Source organism: Chrysemys picta, chromosome 2, assembly GCF_011386835.1.
Source record: "Chrysemys picta bellii isolate R12L10 chromosome 2, ASM1138683v2, whole genome shotgun sequence".
In the NCBI taxonomy this organism is placed as follows: Eukaryota; Metazoa; Chordata; order Testudines; family Emydidae; genus Chrysemys; species Chrysemys picta.
Window position 1 is genome coordinate 225,205,162 of NC_088792.1, and position 12,972 is coordinate 225,218,133.

Consider the following 12,972-nt stretch of genomic DNA (forward strand, 5'->3'; position numbering starts at 1 on the left):
AAGGTACACAAGACATCTCCACTGGTGGAAAACAATAGAAAAATTGTGCATGTGACTCTAATCAGTGGCGATCACACCATGACTGCAAACCCTTCAAAATACTTTCCTCGGTCCATCAGCATTATCTCTGTCTTGCTCAGATTCAGTCAGCTGTTCTTCCTTCATGAGCTGATCGCATCCAAGCACGGGGCCATCTTGGTAGTAGTGGAGTGGTCATATGTGATGAAAGATAGGTAGAGCTATGTATCATCTGCATATTGCTGGCACTTGAGTCCGCGTCTTTAGACTAGTTCACCTAGTGGCTGCATGTAGATGTTGAAAAGGACCAGAGAGAGAATTGATCCTTGTGGATCCCCACGGGTAAGGAGGGGACTAGTGTTGGAGGTGCAATTTCCTATCACTACTTGTTGGGTGCATCCCTTCAAACCATTTTAGCGCATTACCCTGTACCCCTGTCACCTCTCCCAAGTGAGACAGAATGATCAACAGTACTGAATGGTGCAGCGGCATCCAGGATGTTGATAGTGGATGTTTGTCCTCTATCCATAGACAGAAAGAGATCATCCATCAGTGCCACTAAGGCTGTTTCATCAATTCTACGCCAGTCTATGTGATCGTCACTAGGCCAGGTAGGTAGTGTCTGCAAAGATGTTGCACCATGCCCAAAGACCTGGCCTTAAATGTTGTTCTCGCATTTCATTCCATTTTAAAGCCTGGAATGAAGAGAGGTAGAACTGGAAAATTCTGTACATTCAATATACCAGTTACTAAGATTTGAAAAGCATGGAAACTGGAATATGCTTTTTCAGGCCTTCAGAACCTATGCTGAAATTTATAGCTTAAGTTCTTTAAATGAATGCTTCAGAACTTAGTTAAATTTATTGTGCTCAGTTACAATATGGAATCTTCTACTGTCAATCATACTATCATATACTTATCATGTCCCCTAAAATAGGGGGTGTTAGCAGCTAGTTGGCAGATACTGCATCTTTCCTGGAGCCAAATGAAGCTTTTGGACTGCACTAAGGTCAGCTAGAAATTGTGTGGGTGTTTTGTGTAAATCCCAGGGTGAGCATTATAAGATCTGTTCACTGAGGCTTCAACAGCAGACAATCAAACATACATTTTAACAAAAGGCTATACTGCAAGCTTTGGATATTTCCTATTCTAGAGGTAAATTTGCATTTTGGTGGTGGATGAGAGATGAAAGGGATTAGAGGTGGGCAACGAAGGTGGGCTTTGGATCTGAATTAGATTGGGGCTAAGATTTGGCTTTTAGGTTCAAGGTCCAACCAGGGTTAAGATGCAGGCTCAGGCTTAAAATTAATATAGCTGAAGTCTCACAAACATTTCTTGTAGGATTCCAGACCACAATGGCAGGGACTTCCCAGTTCTGTTGTTCACATGAGATTTTTACCATTTGGGGCTGTAATTGTGCAAGAATAATTTGCGTGATTCTGGCCACATCCAACCTGGAAGTAGGAAACAAGACCTCTTGCAGTTTTGGAACCTATTGATAACCAAAATTGTGGAGGTAGGATAACAACATCTGCGATTGTGAATCTAAACCCCACAAAATTAAAGTGATTCCATGTTCCAAAGTTGGCCCATTTCTAGTTACACTGGACATCAGCAGAATCAAGGGCCACAATGCAGTAGTTTGTTATAGGTGGAAGCTTTAAAAGTAAAAACCTCTGAAGTAACTTTCTGTTTTTCTTTAAGCACCATTCAGGTTGTTCTCTCAAGAAACACGTGACTCAGCTGCCTATTACCTGCGGTTGGTCCTGGAAAACTTAGAAAGAACAGTTACAATGGATTCTTCTCCTTCACCTCAGGCAGTGGGAAGCAAAAATTCTACCACAACAGTCAATAAGGTAATAGCAATCTTCACTGGATAAAAATGGTTTGAGGTTTCAGCCTTTAAAGCACAACCCTTTTTAATGTCATTCTTACTCTATTTTTTTCATTAGACTGTTTTTTAATGTAGAATCTGAACTGTATAGAGATTGTTACCTTTCAGATCCATGTGCAGTATTACATGTCATATAGAAGTTTAATATTATGTGTGTATGTGCATAAACATTTATAGAGCATGTGATCAGGTCTCTGGAAACAAGCACAATATGACAATGTTATCAAAGTTTTTGGGGAAAAGACATGCTTTTTCCATGGTGTCAACATCTTTCAGAGGAAAGAATAAGTTAAAGTAATTCAATGAGAGGCATAATTAGACACTACTGGCTTTGTTGTTGTAATGTGTTTACTGGTGACAACCTAGTACGCGTTGCATCTAGGTCAAGTCAGGCCAATTTACCTTATTCCGTGCAATTATTATTTTGTAGCAATCCTATTCCCAGAAGCCCTCAAATGACTAAATCCAGTTATTCTGAACTCTAATCAAAGTTAATCTGATGACTGAAATGGTCTTTGTAGTGGTTGTCCTATAGCAAGCTGGTTAAAACTGAGACATAGAAGGGTTAAGCATCTTACCTGGGGAGACAATGTCACGTTGGCAGCAGGGCTGGCTCCAGGCACCAGCTTAACAAGCAGGTGCTTGGGGCGGCCAAGGGAGAGGGGCGGCACCTCCAGCAATTCGGGGGCGGCAGGTCCCTCACTCCCTCTAGGAGTGAAGGACCTGCCGCTGAACTGCCGCCGCCAATCGTGGCTTTTTTTTTTTTCCTTGGGGCACAGAAATGCTGGAGCCGGCCCTGGCTGGCAGTAAGGAGACCAAGGTCTGACACAGGATATTTCACTTAACCTCTCTATACTTTTGTTTCCACAGCTATAAATGAGGATACATATATGCCGAACTACATCATGTTTGGAAAGTGTTGTATCTAGTAAGTGCAAAGTATTTAGCCAGCCATTGGCAGACATGAGACTAGAACTCAGAACAGAGATGGTCAAAAAAGTGAGCATTTTTTGTGAAAAATTTGTCCGGTTTGTCTGAGACCGTGATGTCCCCCAGCCTTTTTCTCTTCCCTCTGAGGAGGTTCTTCCTCTGCCAGCTTCTTTAAAATTTAATGCGCATTTTTGAGTGAAAGTGGCCCACTGCGTGCAAAAAATATCTAAATTGTGGAACATCTGTTACATGAAACTCTGATGGAGAAAAATATATTATTTTTTTCAGAATTCATCCAATTTTGCAGAGTTTTTCAAACCATAATATAAGCAAATATTAATTGGGAGAAAAAATTGATGACTATTTTGCCCAGTTCTATTCTAAACATATAAGCCCAGATTGTCAGATGCAACAGACTTCCACTCGGTGCTGCTGAATTGGGAAGGGGTTGAAGTGAAAGGTGTCTTTTTGCTACTTCTGCACTGCCCCAGTGGCTATGGCTGCTAAGGGGATATATACTTCACTTTGGCTCAGCATAATTTAGAGTGGCTCCAAGACCACAGTGCATCTGGTTTTTTTCAGTAGAACTGATCAAAAATCAGAATTTCTGTCTCATGGGAAATCCTGGTATTTATTTATTACTTTTTTTTATTCTGAATCATGACAAAATATTGAACACTCTGTAAACAAGAAGTTCTGAAAAATTTCAGTATGGAAATGAAAAGTTTTCAAAACTTCTACTTGGACCTTTTTGAGCAAAATGAAATGTTGCAACATTCCTGAATCTGAAAATTTTTGTCGCAGGTTGGTTCAACGTTAACAATGCATCTACTTGAGCAGCCATATTACTTCATAGGAGTTGTGGTTTGGGTGCCTCATGGCCTCCTATGGGCCAGGCTTCCCAGCCAGACTGCATCTTCCATAGTGCAACATGATTGTGGGGTTACTGTGATACACGGTAGCAGCTCAGTCAGCGGGGAGACTCTGGTGCATCATGGGAGATTAAGTTTGGCTACAAGTCTGACCCATAAGGGAGAACAACAGGGGTATAAGGCACCTGAATTCCAGTTTCTATGAGGTGTCACAGCAACTTAGGAGAAGGCATATTAATATCAAACTGGTCTGACACGTAATGTTTCATTTGAGTTGACTGACCCAAAATGAAATTATTTGGAAACTAAATATTTCATTTCAACTTAACCAATGGCACATTAATTTTTTTTGCAAAATTGATATCTTCCCATGGAACATTTTTTTTTTCCAGAAACATTTTCTGTTTAAACATTTTGACAGGAAATTTCCAAGCTGCTCTATTTATCAGACAGCAGGCCACATCTTTTCCTCCCCTGATACTTTTCTTACTCCTGTGTTGATAGACGGGTTGTGGCATAGAGCTAGCTATGCCAGTTCCATGCCACCATCGGATTCCTCATGCCAGGTTACTATATAAGTGCTAAGTATCACTGTAGTAATCTTCTTATACTGTCATGTATACGTAGTAATAACAGGACTATGAAATTATCTGACCACTAATTCGTTTGATCTCAACTATAGAAGTCAGTTGAAGTTTGCACAAATAATAGTGGAAGGCAGACATAGTGGGGGAACAAAGGTGACTTTTCTGAGGATATATCAGGGACTAAGGAAAGAGAAGATGATCTTCAGCCCATAAACCATTGTATTCTTTGGGAACTGGCTGGAATTAAGACGGTAGGTATACAGTACCTGGAATGCAAACATATATCAGCAAAGTAAGATTAATGCTCCATAATTAAAACGGTTACTGGAAGGCAAAAGAAAATTACTGGTCTTACTGAAGATCATGATTCAATTTGGTGGATGGAGTGAGCTTGTGTTACTGGAGAACATTTTTTCTTAAGAATCCTGTTAAGGAATATCCCTGTACCCAAATTGTTCCTATAAAGGGATGAGAGCTAGAATGTTCTAAAATCTTATCAAAGGAAGCTTCCTTTTAAATACACTTAGAAATAGAGAAGTATCTCACTCTTCTTTTTTTTATTTATTATTTTTTTTTGGTCTTGCGGCCCTAAAGATAGAGAAATAACATTAAAATTCTTGTAGAGTATTGAGGCATAAATTTTCACATGATAATTGATATAACCTTGTAAAGGACTCTTTATAACTTATCTCAAGTGGAGAATGATGACATAAATCTGAGTAGATTTATGACCAATGATGTTTTGGATTACTCTGACCAGCAAGCTTTGTCTCAAACAGCTGTCACATGTCAATAGTAAGTTTGGGGGGTTTTGGCGGCAGGAGGTATTGAGGAAGATTGTGCATTTGCCAAAGCTGTAGATATACAGTACCTGAAATGCAAACGTATATCAGCAAAGTAAGATTAACGCCCAATAATCACAGCAATATTTGTATCCATCTCTCATGTGCATATAGTGGAGATGTTGCTATTATCTGAAATTAAACCAAAGTCTAAGATGGTGTGACTGCCCTGATAGTGGATGAAGCATGGTTTGACAGATTTTTATGATAAGTCCCAGTCCAACCAGAATTTTAATAATGCACAAACACCTATTATGTATGTACTTACACTCAATTTGAAATAAAATGTAATAGAGTAAATCATAAAAAGTCCATTTAAATGGTCTACAGACAGCCTTGTGCCTTTACAGAATAAACTTTGTGTCCTCTCCCACCCAGTATAACATCAGAAACTTTCAGTTGCACTTATGCCACAAAACCCAAACAATGGGTGTCTTAAATCTGTAATGTGTTCAGTAGACATGAATTTACCTTTTCCCATTCCCAACCCCTTCAAGCTGTTGGGGCACTTTCGTAGCCTGGTTTTCTTCAGGGCTTTAATTAGTACAGTTCTCCTTGCAAAGTGCTACACAAAAGAGAAATAAGGCAGAAATGTCTTGAGAGGGATTGGAGTTGAGCAGCACCTAGAGGTCTTCTCCCCCTCTGCTGGGGCTTTGACACTACCCCTGGCAGTGTCCTGGACCTCGAATCCCTTGAATTGCTGTGAACTGGAAGAACATAACTATTTAAAGGATTGTGGGGAAGTCCTCCTAGAGCTGAGTAGTGCCAAAGGCCTCCACCTTCCCTTTCTGTTTCAAGTTCTGTGGCTTCAACTACACAGCTTAGAGCTGTTTCAACCATCTGGACAACCATAGGGAATTCTCTCCAAGGCTCCCAAACAAACTGGTAATACTGATACATAGGTGCTGGCTCCTATGTTTCGTTTGGTGAACAATCCTCTTTATAACAGCCTGTAGCAAAGAGGCATGGCCTCCCTCCCTGACAGATGGGGAGAGACCCGCAACCGCCCCCTGGTGAGCAGAGCTGTGACACCTGTGACCACCCTGCTGGAAGCAGAGGGGCGGGACAGGAACCAGAAATATAAAAGTCAGGCCCTCCAGCTCACTTAGAGGAGAGCTGCTGGAGGAGCAGGACATTTCCCCTTTCCTGCTGCTGGAGCTCAGGTCTGACAGAGGCTGCTACAGCGTCAGAGACCTGGAGGGACTGCTGGAGCTACCAGGCTAGGATGACCAGATGTCCCGATTTTATAGGGACAGTCCCGATTTTGGGGTCTCTTTCTTATATAGGGTCCTATTACCGCCCCACCCCCATCCTGATTTTTCACACTTGCTGTCTAGTCACCCTATACTGGGCACCAAGGAAATGTTGGGGCTGCCACTAGCCATTTATCCTAGTGATGACCCCAGAACCCAGGTATCCTCTGAATGGAAGTGTAGGAAGAAGCCCAGGGAAGCTGAATAGAGTTTGGCTGCATTACTGACTGATGCATATTGCGGCCGGATTCACTGCTGACCGGTGGCAGACCATTCCATCACTGTTCGGGCCATGGGCTGGGATGCAGTGGAGTCAGGTGGGCCTGTGTTTCCCTACTACCCCACCCCTGGGGATGGCAGCCTCCCCACTTTTAGGCCAAGATGCCTGCACTGGTCTGTCGTCCACCCGAGCTAGGATGCCAGACAGTTTTGCTGTCTGCCCTGCCAGAGAGCTGATCCCCCTAGAGTGCAGCCTGACTGCAGTCCAGAGCTATTAGCTGTTTGTTGCCCATCCTGATTGAGGTCCTGGGGCCTATAGACTCAATGCTGTTCTGCTTGACTACAGGCCAGTGACCAGAGCCATTAACTGTTGGCTGCCCCGCTGTGGCAGAGGGCTGGAGCTCACAGACTCAATTGCTGCCCGGCCTGGACTGCAGGCTTGGGCCTACTAACTGTCAGCTAATTCCTCCCTGAACTGGGTCGCTCCAGAGGCATTATAGCGAGGGGGCGTGCTCTCCCTCCCTGACAGATGTGGATAGAGATGTGACTACCTTAAACAGCCCTTAACATATCTGAAGACTGTATTATCAGGTTCCCCCCTCAGTATTCTCGCCTCAAGACTAAATATGCTCAGTTTTTTAACCTTTCCACATAGGTCAGGTTTTCTAAACCTTTTATCATTTTTTCTCTCTCCCCCCTCTGGACTATCCAATTTGTCCACATCTTTCCTGAAGTGTAGCACCCAGAATTGGACACAGGACTCCAGCTGAGGTCTCACTAGTGACGAGTAGAGCAAAAAATTACTTTCTGTTATGGAACACTTGGTGGAAAAGAGAGTGTGCACAACTGTCACTTGTGTCACATCAGCTTTTACATTGTGAACTATTTGGGCCAGGGAGTGTCTTTTTACATATTTTTGTAAATGGTCTATCACATTTTTGTATTGAAAAACTATTTATTAATAATAATGAATCATAGATGTGCTGCTGTACCAGTTCCAGTAAATGTTTGTGCTGATCCAACTTGTTGCGGATAGTTGTAATGGAAATTTGTAATGTCCCAATTTCAGAAATAATTACTTGTTGTGATTGCTGCCCCCAAGGCTCTTTCCAGGACCTCTGAAATATAAACTGTGGACTTAGGTCCTCCTGGTTCCTGTAATGGGATTTGCTCAGCAGGTCCTTAGTGCTGCACAGAGTCCTCCTGTTGATTTCAGTAGGACTTCACAAGGCTGGAGTGGTCAAGTGCCTGTTTCCCTTTGCACGACCAGGGCCTTAGACTCAGCCAAACATACACGCTACTTTTCTGTGTCACTGTCCTGGTGCAGAAAGGAGTTAATCTTACAAGTCCTTGCAACAATCCTACATGGTTTTATTTGGTCAGGACAGATTGCTTTTATATGGAATAAAAACAGCATTGGAGCTTTCCAGATTCAGTTTTGCCAGAGGTGTAGGGATGGAATAAGGGATGGAATAGAGGAAGAGTGCAGCTACCCTCTGTTAGTGTCATGGGCTCTCATGCGCACGCGGTTCTTTAACAGATATCACACTAGGGCTGAGCTCAGCAATTCTCTGCCCCTTGTTTTTTCATACTTTTAACTTGTAGCACTCTTCTGCGGTCCTTGTGGGGTGAGGGACGGGGTCATTTTATGTCTTGGATTAAAGAGACACAGCAACCTGCTTCAACTCGCACTAGCTGCCATCTAGAAGCTCCCTGTCAATGGAGCTTGGAAGGAAATTGTTTGTTTTTTAACAAGGCTTGCGCTAAAAATAAATATATGAGGAAGTTTATTTTGAATAGTAATGGGCCTTAATGGAGCTGTTAAAGTAGAGCCTTAGAGCATAGGTGCCCCTTCGTGTTAGTCCTAGTTTAATGGATATAGATAAATGGGCTCACTTCCTGAAGTGTTCTTGTGCACACACCCAAATTTTTACATGTGTACTCCATCCCTCCTTTCCTATGTGAAGCAGTTCCCACAGCCACTGCAGCTAGGAGAAATGTCACAATACATTATTCCCTGAGGAGATAAAGCTTCTCGGTGGTTTGAAGGAGGGAAGGATCCCTAAGTCTCCCACAAGCAGGAGAGAACCATCTGCCACTCTTGCCTGGTAGGTCTGACCCTGCCACCCTGGTCTGGTAGGTCAAACAGGATTTGAACATCCAGGGGTTTGCTTCACACCAAATGGTAACCTCTCTGCCTTGCAAAGGGGAACATCTCACACATCACACCATGAAAAGCTCTGGTCAGCTAATGTCTGAGGGGAAACTATGCTGTTTCTCCTCTTGATTTTTGTACTCAGTGGGATTGTAGTCAAGTGAGGAGGGAAGTATTTGATAAATGCAGTGGAGTTATTCTTTTGACTACTTTGATGGTCTTGATTTCCATGCTTTTCCCTTTTATCCCTGGTTCCTGTCTGCACACCTTCTTTTAATGTCACCCCATCCTTTCCCTTAGTAAAGGGCTAGTTTCTTTTTACTATATGATTCCTCTAAACAGAGATCATAAGACCTGTATATACATTCATTCACGAGGACACTAGGGTTATGTCTACAGTACACCTGGAAATGAGCCTCCCAGCCCAGGTCCACAGACGTGTTCACAGAGCTTGCGCTAGCTTGTTAAAAATAGCTGTGTAGATGTTGCTTGGACGCTGTGGCTCAAGCTTTCAAGCTGCACCGTCTACACAAGCTGCACCGTTCTTGACATGCTACTGCAAACTCTGCTAGCACAAGTCCATGGACCTAGGCTGGGAGGCTCGCTCCCAGATGCAGTGTAGACATACCCTAGGTGGGAGGCACTGCACCTTAATGTGTATACTCCAGGAAGGATGAGCTAAAGGCTGAGACCTGGACCACAGGGCCACTTAGGAAGGAGGGGTAAGTGGACTCACCCACTCTAGTGTGCTGGGGGTGCTCCAGGATGGAGCTACATTTACACTACATATGAATAGGAATACTAAATTCTTATGGACTTTATTTTTACATATTACAGAAATATACTGTATCATTCATTGCACATAGATGTCCCTGTATAAAATCACTCAATGTTTATTAAACTTAATACAAGTGAACATTTCTTAAAGAAATGGAAACAAATTACTACCTTGTCTCTTTAAGCATTTGTGATTATATTATTGCATCATTGCACTCTGCCTTTGGCCTTTTAGACACCGCCCCCACATTGAAACAGCATGGACGACATCATTTTAAATAAGTGTTTACTTCTGAAGTGCTTGTGATTAAGGTCAAGTTTAACTAATATCCCTCATGAGTATAAGAGCCAATATAAGTTAGCCTTGAAAGGCTGTTTTTGTTCAGAGTCCTAATTCAGAGTCCTAAAATGCATTGCACTTGAAATATTGCTAATGTGTCGCTAAAGTGTTAAATATTTACAGTATGTTCTCCCCCAAAATTACGTCAGTTGCAATAGATGTGTGGCATGCCTCTCCTCTGCCCCTGCTTCTCCCTCCTCCCCCACAGCATTGCTCATTCTCTTATGGCTACCTGCACTTGTAACACAGCATAAATCCACAACACCCATAGCTCTGACACTTTGTTTTTTTAACCGTATTCAACACATGGATAGGTCCAGCCGTTCAAGTTTATTATTACTTGTAATCAAGCTCTTTACAGAAAGGAAACTACAGGGACTCAAGCCACAAACACTTGCTGCCATCACCACAGACATTTGTATTGCACATAGTTGTTTTTTTTAATTATCTTAATTTTTCTTGGCAGTGGCCCCAGACTTTAAGACTCTCTGTCGTCCTTCTGAACCTCAGCCAGGATACATGCTACAGGAGCCAGGCCATAACCATTGAGACAGTAACTCAGAAATGTTAAGTTGTTTCATCAACATAGATCCTTCATGTGGATGCATCATTTTTTCCCATTTGCAATTATCTTCCTCAGCCCTCTGCTCCAACAGTTGGATCATGGAATATGCCCTGAAGTCATGACAGTATCAACCTTAATTTTTAATTTTCTTGCTCTTGTTGATTTTTGTTTCTTACTCTTAGATGTAGAGGGTTTCATGTGTGTTATACTTCCTGGGGGGATAGTTTCCCATCCATGTCTGTGTTTAACTCCATTTGACGTTAATGGAAGTTATGTCCCTATACTTAAAAATGTCTAAACATTAGAGCTCCTTAAGGTACTCTGTGCACAGACAACTTTCTCTTTCGTCTGTTTGGGTGGATTTTGTTTTTGTTTGTTTTTTGTTTTCTTTACATAGAAGTCAGTGTCAGGAAGAGCCTTTCTTTTAATTTAATTTTATTGTATTAAGCCAAACAAACTGGAGTGAAATCTTGATCCCATTGCAGTCAGCAGTAAAACTCCCACTGACTTCAGTGAGTCCAGGATTTTGCACTTGGCATCCCCAGGAATGATAGCAGCAGCAGGCCCTCGCATCCAAATGCGTCTCCTTTGGGTAATGTTTCTACCTTCCCGCTCTTCAAGCAACAAATCAAATCATTACCAACTGTCTGTCGATGTTCTGATCCCTTTGAGGAAATGGCTGAAGGACAACAAAGCCATAAATTGAAAGGAAAAAAATCTCCTCTTGATCTCTGTATTATGCAGATAGAACAGATAAACTGCAAACTAAAGCTCTCTCACTTGCTTTAACATATTCCCTGCTGCTCATGGACACATTGAGGGATACGCTGTGCATTCCACAGTATGATTTTTTTTTTCTGTATGGGAATGAGCCTTAGGTTCATCTTAAGTTGCTTTCTATATCTATTTACAAATCTTTTAGGCAACTTTGACCCCTCTGTGATGTCAGGGTCCTTGCATGGGCCTCCGACTCGTGAGCCATGTCTCCTACCATCCCAGGCAACCCCATTGTACAATTGTATTAAAAAATGTGTCCATCTCTCACTCTCAAAACGAATTACACTGTTGGCCCACACAACTACCATTTTGAAAGTGTTACAGAACCTCACCCCTCTGAAACCTTCTTCTAATTTCCTGCCTGAATTTGTTCATGGCCAATTTATATCCACTTGTTCTTGTGCCAACATTGTCCTTAAGCTTAAATAGCTCTTCATGCTCCCAGGTATTTGCCCCTCCCTCTGATGTATACAGAGAGAGTAGGGCTGTCAAGCAATTAAAAAAAATAATCACAGTTAATCACACTGTTAAACAACAATAGAATACTATTTATTTAAATATTTTTGGATGTTTTCTACATTTTCAAATATATTGATTTCAATTACAACACAGAATACAAGGTGTACAATGCTCACTTTACATTTATTTTTATTACAAATATTTGCACTGTAAAAACAAAATAAATAGTATATTTCAATTCACCTGTGGAAGTAGACACACCTAATACAAGTACTGTAGTGCAATCTCTTTATAATGAAAGTTGAACTTACAAATGTAGAATTATGTACAAAAAATAACTGCATTTAATAAATAAAACAATGTAAAACTTTAGAACCTACAAGTCCACTCAGTCCTACTTCTTGTTCAGCAAATCACTCAAACAGACCAGTTTGATTACTATTTGCAGGAGATAATGCTGCCCACATTTTGTTTACAATGTCACCTGAAAGTGAGAACAAGCATTCGCATGGCACTGTTGTAGCTAGCATCTCAAGATATTTACATGCCAGATGCGCAAAAGATTCATATGTCCCTTTATGCTTCAACCACCATTCCAGAAGACATGTGTCCATGCTGATGATGGGTTCTGCTCGATAATGATCCAAAGCAGAGCAGACCGATGCATGTTCATTTTTATCATCTCTAGTCAGATGCCACCAGCAGAAAGTTGATTTTCTTTTTTGGTGGTTCGGGTTCTGTAGTTTCCGCATTGGAGTGTTGCTCTTTTAAGACTTCTGAAAGCAAGCTCCACTCCTCATCCCTCTCAGATTTTGGAAGGCACGTCATATTCTTAAACCTTGGGTTGAGTGCTATATCTGTCCTTAGAAATCTCACATTGGTACCTGCTTTGCGTTTTGTCAATCTGCTGTGAAAGTGTTCTTAAAACGAACATGTGCTGGGTCATCATCAGAGAAATATATATCAGAATGTGGGTAAAATAGAACAGGAGACATACAATTCTCCCCCAAGGAGTTCAGTCACAAATTTAATTAACGCATTATTTTTTTAACGAGCATCATCAGCATGGAAGCATGTCGTCTGGAATGGTGGCCAAAGCATGAAGGGGCATAAGAATGTTTAGCATATCTGGCACGTAAATACCTTTAAATGCTGGCTACAAAAGTGCTATGCGAACACCTGTTCTCACTTTCAGGTGACATTGTAAATAAGAAGCAGTCAGCAGTATCTCCCATAAATGTAAACAAACTTGTTTGTCTTAGCAATTGGCTGAACAAGAAGTAG

The 12,972-nt window shown here is 41.7% G+C and overlaps 1 protein-coding gene across 1 annotated transcript in view; it reads left to right on the forward strand.

Moving 5' to 3' along the window:
- LOC103306284 (uncharacterized) overlaps nucleotides 1-12,972 on the forward strand; it is a 91,168-nt gene that overhangs the window by 59,945 nt on the left and 18,251 nt on the right. Inside the window, exon 3 of the mRNA XM_008170780.4 lies at nucleotides 1,723-1,874. Coding sequence (XP_008169002.1) covers nucleotides 1,723-1,874 — 152 coding nt within the window. The remainder of the gene's footprint in view (nucleotides 1-1,722; nucleotides 1,875-12,972) is intronic.